Here is a 27992-nt window from a genome sequence, read left to right as displayed (position 1 = left end):
AAGTTGCCTTGGCCCATGTTGCTTAGTATTGTCTACTACACAGATCGGCATCAGCCCCACTTGAAAAACTGAACCTGGCTCCCTTTAACATGCAAAGCACCTGCTCTCATAGTTGAGCTATGGCTCCTTTCTGTTCTATATAATATTTTGATCTTTTGAAGTTTTTTGCTCTTTTTTATCTTTATTTTTTGTAGGTATGTTACTCTCTTGGAAAGGGAGGGCAATGAAGAAATATTATGAATGAATGAGCAAGAAGACAGCCTGAGGCAAAAGAACTGAGGCAGCATTTTCCACCTGAGGTAAAAAACAAAACAAAAACCCAACCCCCACCCCGCCACTTTCCCGCTCATTTCCTCTTTCCCCTCAGCGCGACGCAACGCTCAGGCACGCGTCACTTCTCCATTCAGCCCTGACTGACACCCCTCCTGGTCCAATGGCGCCTCGTGTCTCCGCCCAACTGCGTCATAAGGAACCAATGGGCATGCTTCTCCTCCTCCCCTTCTTCCCCGGACTGCTGCGAAGAGGGCAGGGCGGCGTCGGCGTCGTTGCTGCTACCGCCGCCTTTGCCGCCGCCGCCGCCCTGACAACCTCTTCCCACCCCCTTCTCTTTCCCCGTTCCCACTCTTGGACGAAAGGCCGGCTTCCGACAGCCAATCCGGCGCCGGCTGAAGGTGGAGAGTGACAGGCGCGGACGCCAATGGAGTGACAAAGGCGGCGGCTGAGGAGAGGGAGAGGGGAGGGGTAAGCTGGGAACCCGAACCAGGCGCGGGTGTGTGGCGGCGTATCTAGATGGGAGTCGCAGTCAAGACAGGAGAGAGCGGGAGCGCCCAGACCGGGCCTACGCAGGTGAGGCTGCGGCGTGAGGTGCGCTGGTGGAGGGGGGCGGGCACGAAGAAGGGGGAAGGGATGTCTGTTATGTGCGAGGGGGTGGGGTGGGGGGCCTGAGGCAATCTCCCAAATTGGGCGGCGACCAATAGACACCCCCCTAAATTGGGAGGGGGAGGATATGTTGGCGCTAGCAGTCCCCTCGCCCTTCTTCCACTTGGACAGGGGGGGAGATGCGGGTGGTCGAGGCACCTACGCACCTGCCTAATGTGGCGGAAAGGAGCAGGTGATGGGTGGGGAGGAGCGCGGCTGGTGGGCTTCTGTCGATTTCCCCCCCTCTCGCACCCTCCCCATTTTGCCATCCAAAGCGGCGACAACGTGGGGGGGGGGGAGGCGGCTTTGTGACCTTGGCCCAGAGGCCAATATACATTCCCAGCCATGTCCGGGCTGCCCATCCATCATCACCACCCTCTGCAGGGAAAGACAAGCCCCCCATCCCAAATACCTAAATTTCTGCTGTTGATTTCTCCTATTCTCCTTTCCAGCTTATTTTTCTTTTCCTCCACCTCCCTCCTCAAACTGTTCGTTTAATTGAATTTTAAAGGCATTTTTAATTAGATGTTTCTCACACACACACACACACACACACACACACAGAGCCATAGCATCTTATGTGGGCTTCTCCCTCCCAATCGCTCTCTTTCGCTCAGGTTTTCCACAAGCATTTGGTTGGCCGCTATGAGGATAGGATGCTGGGCTAGATGGGCCACGAGCCTGATCCAGCAGGGTGGTTCTTAGGTTCTCTCCTCTCCAACCTCCCCCCCCCCCCCCGCCACACACAATTATTTTGTTACTGTTCCATCTCTTTGAGTATTACTTTAATGATGGGGTGTAAAAAGTAGCCTAAACAGAAAAAACTGTCTTACTCTCCAGTGGCGTCCCTATACTTTCCTCTGCACGTTAAAAACAGCAGGTCCGTCACTTCAAAACTGGGAAAAGAGGGAGAGTTTTCAATATCAGGGCTGTGTGTTTTAAAAACAGCCCCCCCCCATCAGAATAAAGGTCTATTTAGTAAGCAAAGCCTGCAGGCAAGGGTCCACACCTGTTCAATAACGGGTTTCCTGTGCCCCAGCAAATGTAGTGAAGAGCTACAACAATTACTCCCAAGATTAAGTTGTAAAAGAAGAAGAAAGTGTCATCTTAACAGCATTTTATGTGGTTATTCTTTCTCATAATTGAAATGCTCTTGAGAAATGATAGGGTCTACAACTCAAGAATTGTAACAGAGTCTACTTTTTTCTTCCTAAAGATCTGTCCTTTATGAACTGTTTCCTCTTTTGCCTCTTACAAAGGCTCTTGTTTGTTTTATGGGTTTGGTTTCATGGGCTATGCCCCACCTATCATGCCCATTGTTGTTCTTTCCCATTACTGCATGGGTTTAACATAACATGAAGTATTACTAGACTCAGTTTATCCTCTTCTTACATTATGGACTGGGGTAATGGGTTGAGGTGAGTTTTCACATCTCTCCTCTTTTCTCCTCTTCCCCAATATTTTTATGTGTGCAAGGGCAGCAACATTTACTGCCTAGGTTCAGCATCTTTTTCCCACTGAGTAAAAATTACTCTCCCTAATTTTTCTTTCAAATATGCTTCCCTTCCTGTCCCAAAGTAGAAGCAACACATTTGGGGGATTTCACTGAACTAGCTCGCTGTTCCTCCTAAGGACTTTCTCCACTTCCTGCTGTTTCTGAATTGTACACAAGACAGACTTCCTATTATATATTGACTGGTGATTATGATCTTCTGTGCAATGGATACATGTACGCCCATATCCAGCCAGCAAAATGGTGCCCCACCAGGCGTGCTTCAGAATTTCATTGACATTAGTTGTTATCCCCTCTCTACAAGTATATGTTGCCTGAGGGAATAAGGACAAATGTCAATGAAATTCTGAAGCAAGAAGCCTGGAAGGGCACTGTCTTGCAGGTGGAATGTGAGTTAATGTGTAGACTTTTGTCTTCCTATTCTTGAATCTTATCTATTCCACACTTGCCTTGTAGCTAGGCTTTATAGGTCGGTTACTTAAAGACAGCTTATAAAGTTAGTTACTCCAATCACCTGGGAGTTTTTATTATTTTGATTAATTGATGTTGTTATAAGCCATAGAGTAGATGAGGTTACACTGATAGAGTAAGACTTAATCTAAAATAATCCATGCACAAGAAGACTAAAAGGGGCATTTCTCTCTCCCTTTTGCTTTTGCTCTTTTGTGTTATACAGTTATACTGATTAGAACTGATAATTAATTGCCTTTCAGCAATTTACCATGCTCTAGATCCATTATTTCTGTTTGGAGTGAGTGGTGGAATTACTGTATGGACTGTTTCTGTATCCTGCTTTAGATTTCACCCAGTTTCTGTTTTGTCAATGACAACCTTGTCAGCTTTGCATGAAGAAATGAAAAGTACTGTAAATCTTGTATTGTGTCCCTTAAGGGTATTAAATTCAACTGTACATATTCTGTAATACCGTGTATGTAGCATTTAAAACAAATAGTTGGCAGGGCTTGTCACCCAGTCGTATATACATGTTCTGCATAGCCAAAAGTGAGATGCAGTAACAAAGGCCAGAGGGGGTGCTGGCTTTGAGCGGCAAGAAATGTGGTTTCTCTGATCCTTCTGAGACTTTTTTGGCCATAAAGACCAAATGTCTCCTGCTGAATATGTGTCTTGTGATTCTTGATAATGCTTTATTGTGCTTATATTCACTGTGGGCCTTGTCATCTTATTATTTGCTTGATTTATCTGTTACATTTTATAAATGTTAGCTGTTTTGAGGACTTTTGTTGAAAAAAGGGATATAAATCTACTAAATACCTAAATATGTACTTGCATATTTTTCTGTATATCTGAGTCAATTTAGAACTGTCAAGAAAGATCTATAATGGTTTGTATGTGTTGTTCTGAAATATGTTCTGTGTATCTGTAGTAGTACTTTGATCAATGTGGTTTGACTATTCTAAAAGATTTAGGTGATTGTCCAACTAAGACTTATTCAGAGTAGACCTATTGATTCTCCTTGCCTTTTAATTGATAACTTAATATTAGTATATCATTCAATACCCATAACATTGTCAAAGGATCATACTCCATAAATCAGAAGTTATGTTTAGACAATTCCTGCTTTTTCACTTTTCAAGTTACAGGCAGCAACTGCAAGCAGTCAACCTTCCTTGGACTTAAAAGAAACCCTCTTCTGAGAGTTATCTTGCAGAGTCCAACAGTGTTGCTTCTGTAAGCAAACAGCATGGGTGTTTATCTCTTCCTCTTCAGAGTTCTGACACTCAAAACTTTAATATAATATAATATAATATAATATAATATAATATAATATAATTAATATAATATAATTAATATAATATAAAACATATCTGACATATTACTGGATCCAGGTCTTCTTCACAGCATATATTTTGCCCACAGTATCACTTTGTCCATCCCTTATGGACCCACCCAATTCTTCTGATTGCAAATTGCTTTAACTGATTTTAATATTTTATACTATTACTCCATTTGTTTTAAAATTCATGTTCTGCTCTTTTCTTTCTAATCTGTGTCATGTCATGCCATTATAACATTATCATTGTAACAGAATTTGGATCAGTCTGCTTTTATAAAGTCCTTCACTCTCCTGGGCAGATACTTTCATGTCTTAAAAGGCAGCTGAGACAAACAATCAAATAATCATCCAAGCATTCGAGTCATAGTGGAGGAGGTTTTAAGCTATTTTGGAAAATAATAAGTATTTATTGTGGAATTATAGATTCATGAAGGCGTTGTTTGGTACTTAGATTCCATTATTGAAATAAAGAGGGCTCTTTCCCTTTGTGGGTAAAGGCGCTAAATTTGAAATTGCTTATTATTATACTTTGAAGGTGCTAGCTGGCTATGAGTTAATGTTTATCTTTCAGCTTGGTTTATAGCATTCTTTCAGACTTTTCTTCTCATCCTGAATACTGTGCAATCTTGAATTACTATGACATTTCATAGAAGAAGTATGGTAATTTTGAAGATAGGAGTGGAAACTTTGGGTTCTGCAGTAGAGATTACCAAAGCTCTCACATAGGAGAATCAGGGTATTTTTGTCTTTTTAAAATATTTAGTTGTGTGGCTTAGAATTAGTTGCAAATAAACTCATGCTGATAACTGGCATGTGCAAAATAAACGAGAACTATTTAGCATCACTGTTGACCTGTTTGGCCTTGTGACTAATAATACCGGTATTTACAGTTTAATTATACAGTAGGACATTAGGAACGTCCTGTCATTTAGCACTAAAAATATGCAGATCACGTACTTGTCAGAATTATGTAACAGTTCAGCAATGAATGATTACCGGTATATCCCAAAGTTCACTTTCTTTTGAGAACATCCTGTAGGCCTGAAAATGTATATAGAATGAAATATTGCTCATCATCAAACCAGTATTCAGAACTACAATGTGGAAGTTAAATTGTATAGCAGCTTGTTTAGCTCAGAAAATGTTTTCAGCGACTGCAATTGAAAACGAAGAAGGGGCTGAAGTAGATAAGTCCATCTTCTGACAAGCAGAAGGTCTCTTCTAATAACTGCAAGCAGTTGCACAAGGTGGAGCCCAAAGAAGCACACACCTAGTTCCATGTGCAGCACTGGAAAAATGTGTGGGTCATAGTGTTTGGGGTTTCTGGTTGGGGAGGGAAGGCAGGTGAGGGAAGCACATAATGGTTTATAAAATTTGTGAAGAAAGTAGATACCGTGTTTCTCATATTATAAGACATGTCTTATATTTATTTTTTCCTCAAAAAAAACACTATGGCTTATTTTCAAGGGATGTCTTATTTTTTTCCTCCTCCTTCTGCCGCGGCCGGCATTGCTGCTGCGCCTATCACTATGTCTTATTTTCGGGATATGGCTTATATTCCTTGAATGCTTAAAAATCCTGCTATGGCTTATTTTATGGGTATGTCTTAAAATATGAGAAACAGGGTAGAGAGATTATTTTAATAAAGCTGAATGATTTGAGATTCAGAACAGTTAATAGGAAAGTACTTCATAGTTGTGCATAATTAAACTATGGAGTTGGCTTTTGCAAGATGTGGTGATGGCCATCAACTTAGATGGCTTTAAAAGGGTATTAGACAAATTTATGGAGGATAAGGCTATCAGTGATTATGGCACACATCCAGGATTAGAGATACTATGTCCCTAGTTGCTGGAGAATATAATGCTATTGCCATCGTGTTCTGCTTTGTGGGTGTCTCAAATGCAGCTGCTTGGCCACTCAGAGAAACAGGATGCTTTACCTAGATAGGGTCATTCATAGCACAAGCAAATAGGCAGTGGTGAATGCTGCAAGCAGATGGGCTTCCTGAGGACATTTTGTCTAAGAGTCTCCCAAAATTGAGAGCCAATGCTGACTATGAAGCTGCTGATTGCTTTTATGGAGTTTAAAAGAATGAGAAGGGAGAGATCTTAATAACAGATCTTCCACAAACTGCATTTAATTTGACCCTCATTGTATTATCTGAGGTGTAGAATCATGAATGGAATAATGTAAGCACCAGTTAAAGATAGAAATGTATGTGGATTAGTCTTTGCATGTGTTTCAGATATTCAGTACTTTTCAAAGTGAAATGTACCGTATTTTGGACCATAACACGCACCTAGGTTTTTTGAGAAAAACAAGAAAAAAATATTTCCCTGGTTTTCCTCCTCTAAAAGGCTGGGAGGGGGCTCTGGAGGGGGAGCGAAGGAGGCAGTGGGGGTTGGCGGGGAAGAACGAGCAGCATCCCTCCGCTGCCCCCCGCTTTTCGCTGAACGCTGTGGAGGCAGGGGGATGCTGATACGGTATGTGAGATGGGGCTTACCTGCCCCCCCAATATTTTATTCAAGTTGGAAGAGGGAGGGAGGGACGGAAGGGGTGTGTGAGAGAGAGAAAGAGAGAGAAGTAAGGAAGTGGTGAAAAGAGAGGGAGAGAGAACGGGAGAGTGGGAAGAAAGGAGGGAAGGAAGGAAGGGGCTCGAGAGAGAGAAAGAAAGAGGGGGGAAGGAAGAAAGGAAGGAAGCTGGGAGGAGGGCGGAAGGGGCTCCCTTCTGTGTCTCCTCTCACCTCGCTCGCTGTCACGGAAGCAGCCCAAGAGCCGGTTTCCCGCTGAGCGCGGCTTTGGCTCTGGCTCTTGTGGGGCTCTGGCTCTTGCGTGGGCTCTGGCTCTGGCTCTTGCAGGGCTCTTGCTCTGGTGCGGGCTCTGGCATTCGCTCCATAACACGCAGCGACTTTCCCCCTTCCGTTTTAGGAGGGGGGAAGTGTGTGTTATGGTCCAAAAAATATGGTACATATTTTTGAAATAGAGATTGCTGGTTTCCAAAAACCTTGGATATTAGGTTGTAGAATTTCTGTAGTGCGTTGGCATATAAATGCTTTCATTAACATCAGTAACTGATGATCTCTATTTTTGCTTTTGACTGTACATTAAATGCTTCATCCATCCAGTCCAAAACAGTAGACCTTTATCATACCTTTGTTTTACCTTTATAGACTCTTAAGAATAAAATACTTTGCACATTGCTTCTTCGTCCTTTATCAAAAACCCAGCTAGAGACTATAATAATTCCAATTTATAAAGATGGAGATCTGAACTTAGATAGTGATCTTGTGCAATATTAGTGAGCAGTGACCCCAGATGTTTCAAATCTGCAACTCTGTCCCTCATACTTGCACAATCCTTGAAAATAGAAAGTCCATATATTAATAATCTCTTTCCTCTTGATAATGAAAATATGTTGAATAAAACCCCCTTCATATCCCATTTTCCTGATGGAGAAAATTATTTACTTTTCTGATACCTGACAGTTTACGTAAACACACATGGACTATGCCCCGAGCAACTGCGTTTCTGAACCCTGGTATCTTGGGCGGAGACGAGTGGGGATGGCGTATGAGTTAAGAGTGTTCCACCCTGAATTGTAAGAAGTAGCTCTTATAAATGTTGAAAGAACAGCTGTGAGCTCAAATTCCAATTCTCTGAACAGTCTTTTCCTTCCTTTTATTAGCTTTTAAAAAGGGCATTGGGTAAGGAGAAAATGTTGAGTTGGTTGTAAGTACTGCTGTCTTCTTGGAGGAACTAGACTAACAAATAGAAGAGAGTGCTAAAGGCCTTTTTTTTTAGATTATTTGATTTCCACTCCTCTTCCTTTCTTTCTCCTGTCCCCTTCCACCTTTTCTCTAGATGAGCACAGTTGTGATTTGGGTATACTGTTATTATAGACTGGCCCTAAGAGTTGTCTGTGACTGGACCTAATGATCAGTGGTCCCTTTATCTTTACCTTTTAAGATTCCCCCTCCCATGCTTCTGACACAGCTTTGTTTCTAGTAACTGCTTCCTCTCTTTGTCTGTTCCGAGAATGTTTAAAGAAGTGTCTGGATGTAGCAACAGTTCACTGGGGGATTCTGACTTTCCAATTGTGGTGCTTCTTAGTAGCATTGACTATGACATTAGGTAATGAACTGGTCATATGGAGAATAATAGAGAAAGAGCTCTTGTGAAGCCTCAAAGGCACTAATCTTTTCAAAGATCTTGGATGCTTTGGCACCTGAAACCTTTCACAAAGGTTCTCCCCTTTGAGGACTCACAAGAGCCCTTTCTCACTTACCCTCCTCAATGTAAAATGCATTGCTATTGGAAAGCATCACAATGGGGGAATGTACAGAAACCCCCAGAGTAAATGAGATGTCACTATGCCCAGCCACCTCTCCTTTTAAACATCCTAGGGGCAGACTGAGAGGAATCTGTCAAAGGTAACTTAAGCTACATTGTTGTTGTTTAGTCGTGTCCGACTCTTCGTGACCCCATGGACCAGAGCTCGCTACATTAGAGACAACTAAACTGGGGATAATTAATGCTCATGGACACCAGGGTTTAAACTAGCCTATCCCAAATTGGTGTCCTCCTGATATTTAGAACAGCTCACATAGTTTCAAGTGAGAGGGCACCAGGTTTAACACTCACTGCCTTTTGCTTCCCAATTTCTACGGAGCAGTCAGACTTGAAGCTACAACTCCTGGATTCCTGCTGTCTAATTACCAGAATGCTTCCTTGTTAAAGACACTGTGTACACCAGGCATCCCCAAACTTCGGTACTCCAGATGTTTTGGACTACAATTCCCATCATCCCTGACCACTGGTCCTGTTAGCTAGGGCAGTGTTTCTCAACCAGTGTGCCTCCAGATGTTTTGGGACTACAACTCCCATCATTCCTAGCTAGCAAGACCAGTGGACAGGAATGATGGGAGTTGTAGTCCCAAAACATCTGGAGGCACACTGGTTGAGAAACACTGAGCTAGGGATCATGGGAGTTGTATGCCAAAACATCTGGAGGGCCGCAGTTTGGGGATGCCTGGTGTACACCCAGCTCTCATGTCTTGGAGTCTGTTCTCCCAAGAGCATAAAAGCCTTGGTGGAGCAGACCAAAAGCTCATCTGGTTCAGCATTCTGTTCCCATAGTGGCCAACCAGATGGCTATGGAAACCCACAATTAGCACTCTCCCCACTTGTGCTCACCAGCAACCTCTAATATTGAAGGTAGCACATAGCCATCATGGCTAGTGGCTGTTAATAGCTTGTCCTTCCCAGTTCGAAATAATGCATATTAGTGAATTCACCACTGTTAACTCGTCTTGGAGGGGCAGCACCCATTCTGAACTTCATGTCCTTATTAACACTTGGCCTTCTTTGCCAGTTTAGTTGTTTGGGCAGTAAACATAGGGAATGAAAGGCATGCATTTGATACTTGTGGACTTCTCTGCTTTGTCAGGTATGTAGACTCCAATTTATTTTTAGTACTGTATCAGTGCCCATTGGAAATACTCTCAGTACATGTGATAACAGGCTCTGCCGTTTATACCTTTGAAGGATATAGAACATATTCCAGTTTTGAATTTTGAATTATTTAGCTTATTAAAGAGGTGAATGACAGTACAGCCATACTCCTTCCTCCCTGTTCCCTGGGTGCGGCAAGGGTGTATGCTCCACTTCTGCAAACATTCTCTTTAAATGTCAAGAGCTTGATTGGAGTTTGAGTTATTACTAACTTCCTTTGCTTTAGGCTGGTTTAGTTTCTTCTAGAGTATTTAATTGCTAGCACAGGGTGTTGCATTTGATCTTATCTCTTATCTGTCCCACCCTCCAAATCTTTCCTTCATAGGGATATTCTACAGAGCATTATACTACCTTATCTGTTTCTGCTTTAATACTCTTCTATGGCAGGCTTCCTCAAAATCAGCCCTCCAGATGTTTTGAAACTACAATTCCCATCATTCCTGACAACTGGTCCTGCTAGCTAGGGATCATGGAAATTGTAGGCCAGAAACATCTGGAGGGTTGAGTTTGAGGAAGCCTGTTCTACGGTACTGCCTCAGCTCTTACTATGTATCATTAATTATATGATCTCCTCCTTCCTGTGATTACGCACACCAAAGGTTTTATCCATTGTAACAGCCATCACTTCAACCATCGTCCATCCAGCAGATATTTTGCATAGTTTTGCATTAGCATTGACTTAGCTTCAGTGTAGACTTCCTTTGAGTTTTCTTCAGGTAAAACATTGCTGCTGCCAGATATGTGTTGGGGCAGCTGATATTGAACAATACAAGTTTTGCTAATGTTAGAAGAATTCAGGTTGAACAGCTTTCTATAGTTTATAGGTACAAAAGTTTTTATTGCCAGCTTAATTCTGACTCAGGCAGATGTACTGTACAACCTTGTTCTCCTATGTACCGGTAGCATAAATCTTATACAGGACTATCTGTCTTGTGGCATCAGTATTGCTGATTATGCTAGCTTTTATTGGCTTTTTGTTGTATAAAAATGAAAATCTACTACTGTTACGTAGATTATATCTGCTGCCATGCTGTTGTCTTTGCAATGTGGTTTTGCCAAAACATGGAGGCAAATCATACTCACAGATTCATATGGTGAGCTACTGCACATGATTACCAGTAGCTGTCTTCAACTTCAGGTGGCCCCTGGGTAGCTGGCTTGCATGAAGTGGACCTATGACAGCTATCCTCTTGTGCTCTATGAGCCTGTTGTGACTTTTGCTGTGCTATTATTGCTAGTAAATTAACATGCAGTATATCTCTATTTTATAGGTTAACCTTGATTTGAACAACGTATTTGCTTAGATGATTCCTGAGTTTCCTGCGTTTAAGAATAAGTGGCACACTGCACAAGGTGGGTTTTATGTGCTTGAATGCATTATTTGAGAGTTGTCAAGGACTACTCTCAACATCTTGCAAATTGTTGCTAAACGGAGTGCTGCTGTTTTGGTATGTAATCTAGCAATGCTTTTTCTGCTAGTCTCAGATGTCGCCGAGTCTATTGTGCCAAAATTGTTGTTGAGGTTTTATTATATGGAGGAAGCTGAGGTTGCCCGGGAGCATATGTATCGGCTCCTAACAAGTCCAGATCAGCTGACCAGTTAGTTAAGCTTTCAATAGAGTTGTAGCAAAACCTCTTACTTGAGATAAGGCATCTCCTGCCCCATTTCTTGCACTCTTGTCATATGAAGAACCAGGGTAGTCCATATGAGACAAATTAATTTCATCTTGCTTTGCAATTACTTCTGCCTCCCTTGCTCTAGCTGCTCTAGTTGCTGATTCACAATAGTCAAGCATAGATTTCTGGACTAAACCTGACAAAGGAGTTCCAGACAATTTATCTGAAGCACTATGGGTCTGTGTTTTTGTAGTAACCATGTTAAAACTGCAGAGTCTCCTTCATTGCAATGAGCTTTTAAAAAGCATTCCTTATCAGTTGAATGCTAAATGCTACTCTCCCAGTGCCTGTCCTCCAATTAAAATATATTGCTTTTAAGCCCATGTAAAAGTAAAAACAAATATGCTCCTTGCCTGTATGTTGCAATTAACATTAATGGCTGAGCCAACTGACTTTAAAAGTATTCAGAATAACAAATTAAAACAGACCACAGAGCTCAAGGACAAGCAGCCTTACTCATTGCCATGTTCACTTGGACTTTTGTAGCTTGTTAGTTCTGGAGAAACTCTTAAAAGCTTCAACGAGAGAAACTGCAGGAACAAATTGAGCTTAGTAATAACAGATGATTGCGTTTTTCACTAATATGTTCATTTTACAAGCCCAGCATTCATCATAATGATCCCAGGGTGGGATACAACATAAAAAGCAACGTAAAACAGAGTGGGCTATTGCAGTGACGTTAATCATTACCATAACATGTCATCAGATTATTGGATAAAATTTACAATGCAAGCCGTATAATTGGCCACATAACCTCAGCACTTACATAAGCCTTAGATCTAGAGGGTAGCCCCCACTTGTGGTCCCATCAGTGGACATGGCCTTTTTGCTGGCTACATAGGATAGGGACGTCTCTGTAGCTGCAGCCTCATAGCAGAACTCCTTCATGGTAGGGTTGTGATTGTTCCTTACATCATAATTATCACACTGTTCCTAAGGACCCCACTTGTTTATCCAGGAAAGGAGAATGGGGCCAATGAATTCCTTGTCTCTTGTACTTATGAGTTCTGTGTCTTAAATTGTATTATTGATATTATTTTGTTTTGTGTTTTTTAAATTGTTTTACTGATATTCTGTATTGCATTTTCAAAGTTGTAATTTGTATTCTTTGCTTATCTGTACTCTTCCTTGGGCTCTTAAGGTAGGTAGAATGGGGTAGAAATACAAGGTTATCCAACCATGTTTCTGTGGCAAGTTTGTCAAGGAATGGCTGAAGCTGGCAAACCAGCTAGTGTTGGTGCTGACAATAGACACTCCTTGCCATTGACAAGTCATCTCCTGCATGGATGCATTTGCTTCTACCCCTCCATGATTTAGCATCTTTGTGTAACTTCTCTTGCGATTCTTGTATCTTGTTTCAGTTTAACTGATTTTGTTTTTAGAATAGGCACCAGAATTGTTCCTTTTTATCCTTTGCTTGGATAGGAGCTTTATCAATACAGTACTGGTAGAGTCATCAAACAACATTTAGACAGCATTTGGGGGAGAGGGTTGGAATAAATATCCCAATTCTCCTTAGCACAGTGTGAAGTACAGAATTCTAGACACTGTCAAAGCAGCTGACTGATACCGGTAGTTGTCATGCAGTTGTTCTGTGGAGTGTCTAATCTTTAATAGGTAATATAGAGATAAAAATCAAGATAAGGGTTGTCAACCAAGAACAGAAACCTCTGATTTGTCAAAATGTTCTGGTGTAGAGTCTAGAGATGTATTGAGTATGTACACGTAGCTCTTAAGCTAAACTGGATAATCTGTTCTGTGTGAGCCTGCCCTGATCTGGGCTTTTTATGAATATTTTTTATACATAAAAGCATTTCTAACAACACTGTTCCATGGCACTGCTTTGTAAGCATGTCTGTTGCTGAAAATAAATTTCTGAGCTTTATTTTTCTTTCATAGATTTCAAGATGAATTCCTTAATGGAAACCCCTGAGCTGCCGGCAGTATTTGATGGGGTGAAGTTGGCTGCTGTAGCTGCTGTTCTTTACATTATTGTCCGCTGCTTGAATCTGAAGAGCCCAACTGCCCCTCCAGATCTCATATACCAAGACACTCCTTTGTCCCGCTTTCTACTCAAGTCATGCTCTCTTCTAACCAAAGAGTGAGTACCCAACAAATATATGAATGTTTAGGTGTCCAAATGCAAAAATTCATACATAAGAAGGGAATTATTTACGAATGGGAAGAGATCTTTTATTGGGAATAGAATGGAACATTTTTGTGCGAATACTAAGAACATAAAGGCTTATTATGTGAATGAAACATTTATATCTTTGGAAACTTGTGTATTGTATAGAGATGTTGATTTAAGAGAGCCAGGCTGACTGCATCCTGTTGAGTTCACACTTGGTAGCAAGCCTGTGTTTGTTGCCATGTAACACGTGGAAAGAACCTGTTTTGCTTGATCAAACTCCAAGGCCCATCTAGTCCTGTTTTCCATTTTTTTTACGGACAATCACATGTCTCTGGTGATCCTAAGCAGGGCAGTTAAGGTAATGACTTTCCCCTATTCAGTCTTCAGATCTAGTATGGGGAATGAAAGTGCTCCTGTACTTTTTGGAGCTATCAGTCTAGCATCAGTGTTATTTGCTAAAATTACCATTGTGAAAGCCCCATATTCTGTTTGTTTTTGCCTGTGGCCTACTGGGCAATGCTGCGGCCTACTCAGTTTTCCCTGTCCCAACCCACCACCCACTGCTTTAGCTGACTCAGGGTCCCCCCCCCCATGGCTATGTGCTTTCCCCCCTCCCTCTGTTGTGGCTCATCCCTGCGCCCCCCCCCCCCATTGTGAAAGGCCCTATTCTGTTTGTTTTTGCCTGTGGCCTACTGAATGGTGCGGCCTACTCAGTTTTCCCTGCTTGGCAATGCTGTGGTCTATTGAGGAAGCTGGGCCTTGTTGCTGCAAAAGGAAATTTTGTGATGTCATCTGGTGGCGCAGCTTTGGAGGCAAGGCAGCAGCGTGCGATCTGCCTTTCTATTGGATGCTGCTGGAGTCTTCAGAGCTTCTGGTGGTGACGTCTAATTTGGGTGCCACTTTTTGTGTTTAATCATCATTTTAGGTGTGAAAGGTGTGGTTTTTTGGGGGGAAAATTATGCCAGATCCCTCCCTGATGGGCATGGAACGTTGTGGCCAAATTTGTTACATTACGGTTCAGCAGTTACGGAGAAAGGCTGTGACCTCCGCGTGTGCAATGCCTACATTTAGATAGATAGATAGATAGATCTATACCGTATATAATTATGTAGCTAAATAAAGTGTTGGTTAAATCATTAATGTAAAATCATGTTTTATATGCGTGGGAAGCAATAGCTTTGTAGAAAGTTTCCTACCTTTATGAAACAAAAATCGGAAAGATTTTTATACAGGTAAACTATTGCAAGTCTTGTTTAAATGTGAATATAAACAAAATGTTGGATTGGAAAATGAATATGTATTAAAACAGCAGAGCAGTCGTCACAGACGTGGTAGCGGCTACTCTAGAGTAACGACTCCTCCAAGCGTTGTCTTTTCATGCTTTTATTTAGTGCTGATTATTTACAGTGCAGAACAGTGCTATGTACATGTTGTCAGTTAGGGGTCAGAACCTCCGAATGGAGGTTCGCGCGTTTTCTTCCAGCAAAGTAGTCTAGGCATACTGAATCTCCTCCCCCGTCATTTCCTGCGCAATTCCGGGGTCGGCGGGATCGGCCTTCTTCCCTTGCCTCCCACTTCCCTTCCCACACTGGGCATGGGCTCCGCTACCTTGCCTGAGCCTCGGTCACCACTTCCTGAGTCGCCGCTGGAGTTTTCTCCCTCCCCACTAGCACTAGCGCTGGGCGATGAACTGGTGCTCAAGATGGGAGGGACCTGCCTGTAGCTTCTGTCCCTCACAGCAGTAAAAACAGATTTCAGGAAAAAAGTGTCAGGTGCCTCTCCCTAGGGAGGAGAGCTTTCCAGAAATGAGCATAGCTGTCAAGTTCTCCCTTTTTTAAAGGGAATTTCCCTTATGCTGAATAGGCTTCCTCGGGAGAAAAGGGAAAACTTGACAGCTATGAATGAGGCCTTTTCAAATACTGCATATCAGATTGCCACCTGATCTAACCCGGTTTTGTTTTATTTGGGTTTTTTTGCCATTATAATCTGAGTGGGTTGAAGGAAAACCACCTTCAGCCATCTGAATTTGCTGTATGGCCAAATACTTGTCATACACGTGTGTAAAAAAGCCCCTCCCCTTCTCTCACTCTGACTTGGTTCTGATGTAAAGCAGAAGTATGATTTTGTTTTAATATCTAGACCAGAGCTGGTCCACAAACTGGTTGTTTGGGGCTGACAAGCAGCTCAAAAGTAAGGTAGAAAACAAAATTAAATGTCCACAATTAATTTAACTAAGTAAGATGTGATAATTACGGGACAGATTTGAGCAGTTTGTTTTATTTACATCAGGTGGAATGCAAATATTCATATCTGAGGAATGAACAAATCGGTTCTTAATTTACACTAATTTAGAAGAAGCATTGTATATATTTGGTAGAGACATTTATTTTAGTCAGACACAAACTGTAGGGCTAGCATACTGGAATCAGATTGTTTAATATTAACCTGGTTATTTATTCAGAGAAATGCATTTACAATAAACGATCTGATTTGAATTTTTAAAATCCTATTCAAAATTTTAAAATCTTAATTTTTTAATGTAAAGAATTATTTTTATCACTGAGACTTGATAATGTCTGAATTTGAAGGTTCTTTAGTAGTTTAGTGAGCATGTTAGTTTTTTGGGGTTTTTTTAATCTACTTGGGAGTAAGCATTGAACACAGAGGAACTTCCTTCTCATGAAACATGTGCAGGATTGGGTTCCAGTTAACCAAGGAAAAAACTGCTGTTAAACCCTGTTCAAAATGCATGGAATCTTAATTACTGTGTTCCTTGTGATATTCCAAGGATCTTAGTGAGGCTTAAGGGATTTTGCATGCCTCTTCTAGCTTGATCTCTGATTTTAAAGGACTGATGAAACAAGTGAGTAAAAACACACACAGTTCAAACTGTAATTTTTGTTTTAATCAAGTTAGCTTGTGTTGGAACTGGACTCCTGAAAGAAGCGTAAAATAATAACAGACACAGCACAGTTGATGAGGTTTAACTTCGCTTTCCACCTGACCAGCATTTGTTGTAATTTTTGAGTTTTTGTTCTCTTTCCCCCAAAATCATTCAGCAGTAGTGAACACTTGTCATCGGGTGGCAGGGTCAGCAGGACTGCAAGCAGCACATGATAAAATGTTTTAATCCTCTTGGCATAGTACATGGCACAATACTTCTGTGTTCAGCCTGGATAAAATATTTTAATGGATAATGGGCCAAGCTGAGCATTTTACATTCTATATTAAGGTAAAGTGTGCAATTGGGTAGAAAGGCAAAGCACAATTTTAACAAGCAAGTAAAAATGGCTTTTGCTTGCTTGCTTTTGGATCAGCTCTCAGGGTGATATGGAATACATGTTGCAGGTTAGACAGTTGGTTTCCTGTGCTGAGATGGTGAAAAGCAAAATTTTATTAAACTTGTAATATTTCCATGTACATGATCTTGAGAGGCTAGTTGATTGCTAGAGGAATGTGATTTGGAAAGCAAAATACTAACACTCAAACCAAAAGAATATTCCATACATTTGCATCACTAGTGCTTTGGTTATGGGCACTTGGTTATGAGACACTCTGCATTGGGCTTGAGAAGTATTGCACAGACTCATCATTATTCCCAACTTTCTTGGGCCACTTGCAGAACATGAGCTATTTCATATGAGACTTCTTGTAGTTGGATGTGAATTAAATTGCACATTGGGGGCCTCTTGAGAGGCCCTTAGATATTAATACCATGGAATGGTGGCAAAAGAGCGTTGACCCAAAATCTGTCGGCAGTACAACAGAAATTGCTCACTGATAAACCACTCCCCAGTGACAGTGTTATCTGTTATCAAATGTAATTGTGTGCAGCTATGCACCGTTTCTGTGTGTCTCGCCAGCATAATGCATGTTTGAACTGTGAGTAACTGCACTGCAAATACACCTTTATTATGAGAACAGACATGAAGGAGAAGAAGCTGTGTGTTAAGTTGCTAAATGCTTTGCTTCATAAAGGAAGTGTAGAGTTTGGTGAAACACTTGAGCCATATAAATGTATTATGTTTGTGTTGGTGAGAAAAACAGGAAAAGGTAGTTCCCACTGTGAAATTTTGCAAGAACTACTTTGTGAGAAGAACAGTGCTGTGGTGCAAGTCAGTGGTGGTAAGACAACTAAGTCATATTCAGAGTGGTCCCACTGATATCAGTGGTTTAATCAAAACACTTAGAACCATTGACAATTAAAGTTAAGTTGCCATCAGCCTAGGGTGTCCTTCTGTAACCTATGTTTCTACAGTGTGCAGCATAGTTAATATTAATTTATATGTTTTCCCCCTCTTAAACTATTTCAGTTTGGCAATAATTCTGGATCAGTAATGCAGTATGCAGAAATTTAACTTTAATGTGAGAGCTGTAGCACTAGAAGCCCAAGACAAATGCACAATACTAGGCGCCATCATTTTCTTGCTTATTTATTTATTATTTGTTCTGAATCCTGCCTTTCTTCCATTGCGGAACCCAAGGCAGCATCTATATGGTTCCCAGGCGATTGCTGAGCTGACCGAGACCTAATTAGCTGCAGCAGGGTGGAGTATAGTAGTATTGTATCAACAAGACCTTGTAGCTGATGGCAGTCTTCTTAATTTGGGAAATGAGGGCTGTGCCCCAACTAAAGTTTACTCATAGCAGATCTTTTATTTTAGTCATGTCCATTAGTGTCATTGGGTCAACTTTGATTATGACTAAATTTGGATAAAACTTTGGGTTGCTCAAATTTGGCTAATGAGAATTCTACCTTAACATTTTTTTTTAAGATTCAGGCATATTCTTAAGCAGCATCTTAACAACACTCTCTTTAGTAAAGTTTCCAAACTTCAAAGTCTTGTCATATGCCTATAATGGGAACAAGCAATTTAAATGCTAGTGCAGTTTATTAATCTGAAGATCCTGTGAAATGCTCTTACTGTTGTCCACAGGAAGCTAGGAGCATCTCTGGCATTCTTTTCAGAGTAACATGACTATAAGCAGCACAATTGCATGAATGCAGTGCTGTTTACTAGAGCAAGAAGAGGAGCTTTGTGTAGAAACTGAAGCTAAATGGCTGTGTACATATGTTCTACTTGCGTATAATCAACATGACTTTTGCACTACAGTACTGTTGTAGGAGCTGCCACGATACTGGTCTATATATTTTGGAATTATTAAACACAAGGCTGTTAAGAGCATTTAGAACACCAGTTTAGGACAGCTAACTGCATAATGGAAATTTCTTTTTTCCAGTCGGCTAAAGAACCCACCAACTATCTGTATTTCCACTGCTGGTGTTTAATGTCTAATTAGATCATGCTGATGACCTTTCATGAATAATTCTATTAGCAACACCAAACATTGCTCAGGATATGAAATATGTATGAATGTGTTTGAACAAATTGGATAGGATTGCAGTGCCAGTCAATTGACCACCTGTTATTTGATTACTTTCAAAGATTCCAAAAAATCACAAAGTCTGTGCGACACCCCCCCCTTTTTCGTTGTATCATGCTGTCCTCTGATAGCAATACATTGAGGGCCCTTTTGCTTTACCTACAAGACTCGATAAAGCCGTTTGTCTAATTTTAAAAGGGTGCAGGCACCTCTGCACTGCAACTCTGTGTTCCTTTTTCTATGTTCTTAAGCAATACTGACTGGCTTCCTCTTTTTTTAAAAAATAATTTTTTTATTGATTTTACAGAAAAACACAACACTTTAAACACAAAAATACAAACAAAAATAACAAGAAAAAACAACATTACAAAAATAATAAGAAAACATAAAAATCAAAATACCACGATCTTTTTCCTTTAACATTGTAAGAGGGGACTTCCTCGAGTTCCCTCTATCTGCGGTTCATTTCTCCTTTATCTTTAGCAATTTCCAATTCATTGTTTAAAACTCCTTGCAATTTCAAATCTCTCATACATCAATTTATTTAACATAATTCTCAAACCCGCAGTTTCTATAAACTTCTAAATCTAATCTCAAGATACAATTGTACCATATTTTTTAAAATAAACTTTAAAGTCTTTCCACTCTTCTTCTGTCGCTTCTTCTCCCCGGTCGCGTATTCTCCCGGTCATCTCAGCCAGTTCCATGTACTCCATCATTTTCATTTGCCAATCGTCCACTGTTGGTAATTCTTGGATCTTCCAGTTCTTGGCTAATAATACTCTTGCTGCCGTTGTAGCATACATAAAAAAATTAACATTTTTCTTGGGAATCTCTTTTCCAACTATACCCAATAGAAAGGATTCTGGTTTCTTAATAAATGTGTTTTTCAACACTCTCTTTAGTTCATTATAAATATTCTCCCAGAAATCCCTTACTAGTGGGCAAGTCCACCACATATGATAAAAAGATCCTTCCTCTTTCTTACATTTCCAACATTTATTATCCTGATTATGATAGATCTTTGCTAGTTTTACTGGTGTAAGATACCATCTATACATCATTTTCATTATATTTTCTCTTAAAAGATTACACGCAGTAAATTTCAAATTCTTTTTCCATAATTTTTCCCAATCTTCCATCAGAATATGATGTCCCTGACTGGCTTCCTCTTAAGAATGTTTACATTATTGGGAATCTGTTGTTGATTAATGCTCCTGCATTTGCAACAATACTAGTGTGTGTATGTGATACAGTGTGACCTAGCTGCAGCTCTGCAATAATTTCAATATGCCTACCTGCCCTCTTCCAAATTAAGCCATGTGGCCAACTTTTCCCACTGGCCATGTGCTATAAGTACAGCCATGTCTAATCAAAAGTAAGATTCAAGAGAAAGCATAAATCAAGCATGCACATGTTGCAAATTCCCCAGGCATGGGGCTATCACTGAGACCATTTCATTTGCTCTGGGGTCATGTAGAAGGGATTGGGCTCTGAAGTTTTCTAGAGCCACAGTATCTCTTGTAGTTTTCATATTCCTCTCCTAATAAATCTGTGCTTCAATATTTGGCTATTGTTTGACTGGTCAGATTACTGATTGATTTATTTATTGGAGCAGGTGCATGCACATGTGTTTTACTGATCAAATGTTGACCTGATCTATTTTCATAATGGGTTCCTGGGCCTTGTAGGGCTTAGGACACAATAAGTATTGGAGCACCTCTCCACATAAGAAGGGAAGAGAGCTGTTTCTCTTATGAGCTCCTGGTTAAGGAATGTTGTCCCCTATGATGACTGTCTGGTGCTTATGTTAGCAACTTTTCAGCACTGAGTTCATGTTTTTGCCAAGGCATTTGATAGAATGTACTGTTTTGGTCCATTGCTTGTGTATTGCTGGGAATTACTGAGAACCAGTTGCTGACAGACAGTCAGTTGCTGTAGAACAATGTGTAGTGACATTCTAATGCTGTTGCTTTTCTGTATTTTTCTGAGTGTTTTGTATTTTTGCTCCAAATTAGTGATACAGTAACTGCTCCATTTTAAATTTTATTGAGTTTTATTCTGTTGTGAGTCACCTAGAGACTCTCTTGACAGGTAAAATCCAATGATAGTATAAGTAGCACATAATTTAGATGTTCATTATACTTTTATGTTGGGAGCTCAGGTTCTGATGAGCTCACCAGTGTCAGGCATGATTGTTCTGTGTACAGTCGTAAGCTTGCTTTCCACCATTTTGATATGCTCAGATATGCTCATGACCTCTGTATTGGTACCAAGGACATATTTCGTTTGAGTAATGAACTAGGTTTCCTGATAGACATTGAAAAAGTCCCTCCTGTCTGGCAGCTTTCTATTGCTCACCTACTGATTTCTTCCCATTAGATTGGTGTTCCTAAAACAGATAAAGTTATCATCTTTATATATTTCTCTCTCTCTCCCTCCCCTCCCCCTCCCCCCACCCCCACCAAGTTTCTTCTTCAGTACCGTGTTTCTCCAAAAATAAGACACCGTCTTATATTTATTTTTCCTCAAAAAACACACACTATGGCTTATTTTCAGGGGGTGTCTTATTTTTTTCCTCCTCCTGCCGCGGCCGGCATTGCTGCTGCGCCTATCACTATGTCTTATTTTCGGGGTATGGCTTCTATTCCTTGAATGCTTAAAAATCCTGCTATGGCTTATTTTATGGGTATGTCTTAAAATATGAGAAACGGGGTACATCAGGAAGCATAAATCTGAGATAAAAGGCCATCTGCTTTGGCACCAGGCCTACCACCTTCCTGATAAGCATAGTACAGATGTTCTCTTCTCCTTTGAAAGGAAATGCTTTTGTAAGCATTCTGTAGCAAGTGTTTTTCAGAGGTCACTAAATCATACCTGATACCAGATCAATAGGTTGGGGGCTCCGGTTCTATATCTATTGGCCAATGCACTTACCAAGCAGCTGCTCCTTATTTTTACCCCTACACATCACAAAATACTACTCTAGCTGCAGCTCTGCAATAATTTCAATATGCCTACCTGCCCTCTTCCAAATTAAGCCATGTGGCCAACTTTTCCCACTGGCCATGTGCTATAAGTACAGCCATGTCTAATCAAAAGTAAGATTCAAGAGAAAGCATAAATCAAGCATGCACATGTTGCAAATTCCCCAGGCATGGGGCTATCACTGAGACCATTTCATTTGCTCTGGGGTCATGTAGAAGGGATTGGGCTCTGAAGTTTTCTAGAGCCACAGTATCTCTTGTAGTTTTCATATTCCTCTCCTAATAAATCTGTGCTTCAATATTTGGCTATTGTTTGACTGGTCAGATTACTGATTGATTTATTTATTGGAGCAGGTGCATGCACATGTGTTTTACTGATCAAATGTTGACCTGATCTATTTTCATAATGGGTTCCTGGGCCTTGTAGGGCTTAGGACACAATAAGTATTGGAGCACCTCTCCACATAAGAAGGGAAGAGAGCTGTTTCTCTTATGAGCTCCTGGTTAAGGAATGTTGTCCCCTATGATGACTGTCTGGTGCTTATGTTAGCAACTTTTCAGCACTGAGTTCATGTTTTTGCCAAGGCATTTGATAGAATGTACTGTTTTGGTCCATTGCTTGTGTATTGCTGGGAATTACTGAGAACCAGTTGCTGACAGACAGTCAGTTGCTGTAGAACAATGTGTAGTGACATTCTAATGCTGTTGCTTTTCTGTATTTTTCTGAGTGTTTTGTATTTTTGCTCCAAATTAGTGATACAGTAACTGCTCCATTTTAAATTTTATTGAGTTTTATTCTGTTGTGAGTCACCTAGAGACTCTCTTGACAGGTAAAATCCAATGATAGTATAAGTAGCACATAATTTAGATGTTCATTATACTTTTATGTTGGGAGCTCAGGTTCTGATGAGCTCACCAGTGTCAGGCATGATTGTTCTGTGTACAGTCGTAAGCTTGCTTTCCACCATTTTGATATGCTCAGATATGCTCATGACCTCTGTATTGGTACCAAGGACATATTTCGTTTGAGTAATGAACTAGGTTTCCTGATAGACATTGAAAAAGTCCCTCCTGTCTGGCAGCTTTCTATTGCTCACCTACTGATTTCTTCCCATTAGATTGGTGTTCCTAAAACAGATAAAGTTATCATCTTTATATATTTCTCTCTCTCTCCCTCCCCTCCCCCTCCCCCCCACCCCCACCAAGTTTCTTCTTCAGTACCGTGTTTCTCCAAAAATAAGACACCGTCTTATATTTATTTTTCCTCAAAAAACACACACTATGGCTTATTTTCAGGGGGTGTCTTATTTTTTTCCTCCTCCTGCCGCGGCCGGCATTGCTGCTGCGCCTATCACTATGTCTTATTTTCGGGGTATGGCTTCTATTCCTTGAATGCTTAAAAATCCTGCTATGGCTTATTTTATGGGTATGTCTTAAAATATGAGAAACGGGGTACATCAGGAAGCATAAATCTGAGATAAAAGGCCATCTGCTTTGGCACCAGGCCTACCACCTTCCTGATAAGCATAGTACAGATGTTCTCTTCTCCTTTGAAAGGAAATGCTTTTGTAAGCATTCTGTAGCAAGTGTTTTTCAGAGGTCACTAAATCATACCTGATACCAGATCAATAGGTTGGGGGCTCCGGTTCTATATCTATTGGCCAATGCACTTACCAAGCAGCTGCTCCTTATTTTTACCCCTACACATCACAAAATACTACTCTAGGAAGGAAGTGTCCTTCTTTCAATAGCAGATCTGCTGTCCTAAATCAAATAAATGCATTTGTTTTCTTTTTAGGTACATTCCACCTCTGATCTGGGGGAAGAGTGGGCACATCCAGACTGCCCTCTATGGAAAGATGGGGAGAGTAAGATCACCGCATCCTTATGGGCTTCGCAAGTACCTCACAATGTCAGATGGTGCAACAGCAACTTTTGACCTCTTTGAACCAGTGGCTGAAAACTGCATTAGAGGTAAGATAACCAGCTGTTATTTTTATTAGCTTGTTTATTAGCTGTTTTTTATTAGAAGTTTGAGTAAATGTGGGAAAATACACTACTATTTTTGGCTACCATTGGCAGGCTAGGGAGCCACTGATTTCACAACTCCGGGACATGTTTAGATGGTCATAGGCTTCTGCAGCTAGTACTGTTATGAATCATATACCAAAAAAAAATCAGTTTTTACAACTGAGTGATAAGATACAAGGTTTATGGCCTAGATTTCCAGTTGAGTTAATGGGCATGAAATGCTATTCCTCTGACCCATAAATAACATAATGCTTAGGATTAAGGTCTCTAAACAGGCTGCTTGGCCTGTAGGACTTTTCTCTTGTGTATATGGGCTTAATCACATCTGGAATGTGTGTGTGTGTGTGTGTGTGTGTGTATGTGTGTGTGTGTTTAAAAACAGTATATCAAAATTTAGTGAGTAATGACATGTCTTCCTGAAGGTGAGGTATAAGGGGCTGTTGATTCTGCTTGTTTTGAAATTTTGCTCTAGTGCATAGGAAGCTGCTGCTAAATATTCTAAGAATTTCGCTCTCAAATGTGGAATTGTACAAGATGCTAGAGGGTTGATTCTTACTACCAAGCATTGTTTCGCAGTATAGATAGCAATGCAGTGAGCTGTAGAGGTGTTCTCAGCAGTTGCTTTCTGACAACTTTGATATGATCTTCAAAAGAAGGAAGCATTGCTGACCAAATGGATATTTTTCAGATAGGTGTATACCGGTAAATCTGGACCCTTTATTTAGTCAACAGACATGCCAAAAACAAACCATTCCTTCTCTTATAAAGTTATTTCTAGTTAGCCTCAAAGACCTTCAGTTTTAATCAGATACATTACCAGTGTGGTGTAGTGGTTAAGAGCGGTAGACTCGTAATCTGGGGAACCGGGTTCCCGCTCCTCCACATGCAGCTGTTGGGTGACCTTGGGCTAGTCACACTTCTTTGAAGTCTCTCAGCCCCACTCACCTCACAGAGTGTTTATTGTGGGGGAGGAAGGGAAAGGAGAATGTTAGCCGCTTTGAGACTCCTTAGGGTAGTGATAAAGCGGGATATCAAATCCAAACTCCTCCTCCTCCTCCTCTTCTTCTTCTTCTTCTTCTTCTTCTTCTTCTTCTTCTTCCTCAAGGTTCTTCATGAAGAGTTTCAAAATAATGTACCAAAACTGATAGAAATCCTCTCTCTCGGGGACATCGTTTGGGGTAACATCTGTAGTAGCGTGTTAAAATAAACTCCTCTCAGTCAGATAAAAGAACTTAGATGAACAAACTCTCAAATTGTGCAGGGCATATTGTGCATTTCCCTTGATGTTATAAACATAGCATATAAAACATCACTACAGATTGAACAAACTGTATGCATGAGGAGCAAAAATAGCTTTGTTGTTAAATAAATGTGTTTTGTCTTTGTGGAATATGAAACTGGTATAACTAGCATGTATTCTTTTGCTTTTGCTTTAAAACTTACCTCTCCCGACCTTTTTCATTGTGCAGAAGATATCACAATGGTAATTTGTCCAGGAATAGCCAATCACAGTGAAAAGCAGTACATCCGCACCTTTGTTGACTATTCCCAGAAGAATGGCTATCGATGTGCTGTGCTAAACCACCTTGGAGCTCTGCCAACTATTGAACTGACTTCACCACGCATGTTCACTTATGGTAAATATTGGCTCTTTCATCTTAACCTTTCAGAGTTACTGCAACTGGACAAAGTCCTCTAATGTCAAAGGACACTAGATGGTGCCTACTGAAGCTTGAGAGTGTTGTCTGTGATAAAACCTCCTTTTTGCTAATTCGCAGGCAGGATTACTTTGCTCAATTTTTTTAAATAAAAACACCAGTATTTGAAGTAGCAGCCATTACTTGTGCTAAGTCTGCATTAATATTGTTTCCAAAGGTTGATTCCTAAAACCCCTCTCTTTACAGTACAGTCATACCTCAGTTTAAGTACGCTTCGGTATGAGTACTTTCAGTTTAAGTACTCCACGGACCCGTCTGGAACGGATTAATCCACTTTCCATTACTTTCAATGGGAAAGTTCGCTTCAGGTTAAGTACAGACTTCCGGAACCAATTACACTCATACTTCGGGTTAAGTACACTTCAGGTTGAGTACTCCACGGACCCGTCTGGAACGGATTAGTCCACTTTCCATTACTTTCATTGGGAAAGTTTGCTTCAGGTTAAGTACGCTTCAGGTTAAATACAGATTTCCGGAACCAATTATGTACTTAAACCAAGGTCCCACTGCACACTATATTGGGAAGGGAAAGTAGTAGGGATAAGATGACTTGGTGAGATAATAGCATGATCACCATGCCAATGTTTTGCCATATATAATGCTTCATAATGGGATGACCTTGAGATAGCAATTGAAGACACAACCACTATAGCATTACCAGCTTCCCAACGTCTGTGTGTTCAGTATATTCATCCACCTAGGAGAAAAGTAGCTATCTATTTACAGTGGTACCTCGACTTACGAAGACGATCCGTTCCGCGGCCGTCTTCGTAAGTCGAAGTCTTCGGTTGTCGGAAGTGGGGCTTCTGCGCTTGTGCACGCCGCTTTGTGCAGGCGCAGAACGCGCGTGTGGGGCGCGCACGGCGAAAAGACTTCCGGGGTGATCGACTTCGGAAGTCGAATTGTTTGGATGTCGAGGTACCACTGTACTCAGATTCTCTTTGCCAGAAAAGTAAGTGATGTATAACTTTTCAAGATAACTTTAGAGAGCAGGTGAGCATAAAGCTGATACCTATTAAAGGAGAGTGGAGATCTTTTTAGCTGATGTAGGCCTGTTGGCTCTTGTCACATCTTGTATCTCAGTGCTTGTGAGTAGAATCTCAAGCCTCCAGGGTGCAGTCTACTGCATGACTGCTCTTTAATAACCATAGTCTCTTACCGCCCTCAGGAGATAATTCTGGAGTGTTGTTGAGCAACCCAAAATGTTGTTGTAAAGCTCTGCACCGCCCCTCCTTCCTATGGGAGTTATGTTCTTTGAGGCTTAGGTATGGTGTTCATAAACAAGGCTTGAAAAACATTTTCAAGAATGAAGATGCAGCCTCCCTACCAAAAAAATGCTTTGCAATGTCTCTCCTCCCCAAAGTATTAAATATCAAGCTGTGACACATGTATCCTCTCAGAGACTGGGAAATCAACTCAGTACCTGCTGAGCATATTCCAGCCTGAGCATGCCCAGCCACAGAGCTGCATCTGGTCTGACCCTAACCACCCTATCCTCTTGTTCTTTTTGGGAAGACATCCTCTGAAAGGAAAGAAATGAAGTGCATCCCAAACCTTAGTATAGGGTTGCCGTATTCCCAAATTGCAGTCCGATTTAAAAAATTGCAGTCCAATTCCTGGACATGTGGCAGTCGTACTTTAGTGCAAAGCTAAGTACCCTTTCCTCTCCCAGAGAAGAAGGCAGGCAGGTAAAACACAAATGAGGCTGCTATATTCTAAGTTCGGGAAGCATGCTGCTTCACAGTGGTGGGAAGGTAAAAGAAAGTAAGATGGCGATAGAGCTGCTGCAGCCCCAAGAGAGCTAATGGGAGAAGAGGGTGGGAGCTGAAGAGAAACTGCATCTGTAGCCAAGGGTCCAATATGAAGCTCACTGCCCAACCAATGTCTGAAATGTTTTGCCAAGATCCCCTTCTCCCCATATTCTGTGACCCTCCAGAATATGGAGGTGAGAAGCTTAGCAGTAACTTTTTGTGCCCACCTAAGGGCTGACAGAGTTTCTCAGAAACCCTTGTTATGTTGCTTAGCTGCAACACAACATAGTCCAGTTTCAGTCACTGCAAGCAAGCCCAGAGGTCGCTCAGAGGTAGAGCATCTGCTTTGCATGCAGAATGTCTGGGATTCAGTCTTCATAATCTCCAAGAAGGATTAGGAGAGGCTCCATCTTAAACCATCGAGAGCCACTGTAAGTCATTGTAGACCATACAGAGCTAGATGGACCCCATTGATCTGTCTCTGTATAAGGCAGCTTCCTAGGTTCCTGTAAATGTTTTTGAAGGAGTGGCCATTGACAGTAGAAAATAATAGTCAGGCCATGTTTGCA

The 27992-nt window shown here is 41.1% G+C and overlaps 1 protein-coding gene across 1 annotated transcript in view; it reads left to right on the top strand.

The window, feature by feature from the left end:
- Positions 1–610: 610 nt before the first annotated feature.
- ABHD2 (abhydrolase domain containing 2, acylglycerol lipase) overlaps positions 611–27992 on the top strand; it is a 41854-nt gene continuing 14472 nt past the window's right edge. Inside the window, exons 1-5 of the mRNA XM_035131222.2 lie at positions 611–846; positions 11012–11093; positions 13317–13518; positions 23722–23897; positions 25424–25591. Coding sequence (XP_034987113.1) covers positions 11045–11093; positions 13317–13518; positions 23722–23897; positions 25424–25591 — 595 coding nt within the window. The 5' untranslated portion in view covers positions 611–846; positions 11012–11044. The remainder of the gene's footprint in view (positions 847–11011; positions 11094–13316; positions 13519–23721; positions 23898–25423; positions 25592–27992) is intronic.

This window comes from Zootoca vivipara, chromosome 14 (genome assembly GCF_963506605.1).
Source record: "Zootoca vivipara chromosome 14, rZooViv1.1, whole genome shotgun sequence".
In the NCBI taxonomy this organism is placed as follows: Eukaryota; Metazoa; Chordata; class Lepidosauria; order Squamata; family Lacertidae; genus Zootoca; species Zootoca vivipara.
The sequence above is the reverse complement of the archived record's forward strand: the minus strand, read 5'-3'. Positions and strand labels throughout refer to the sequence as shown.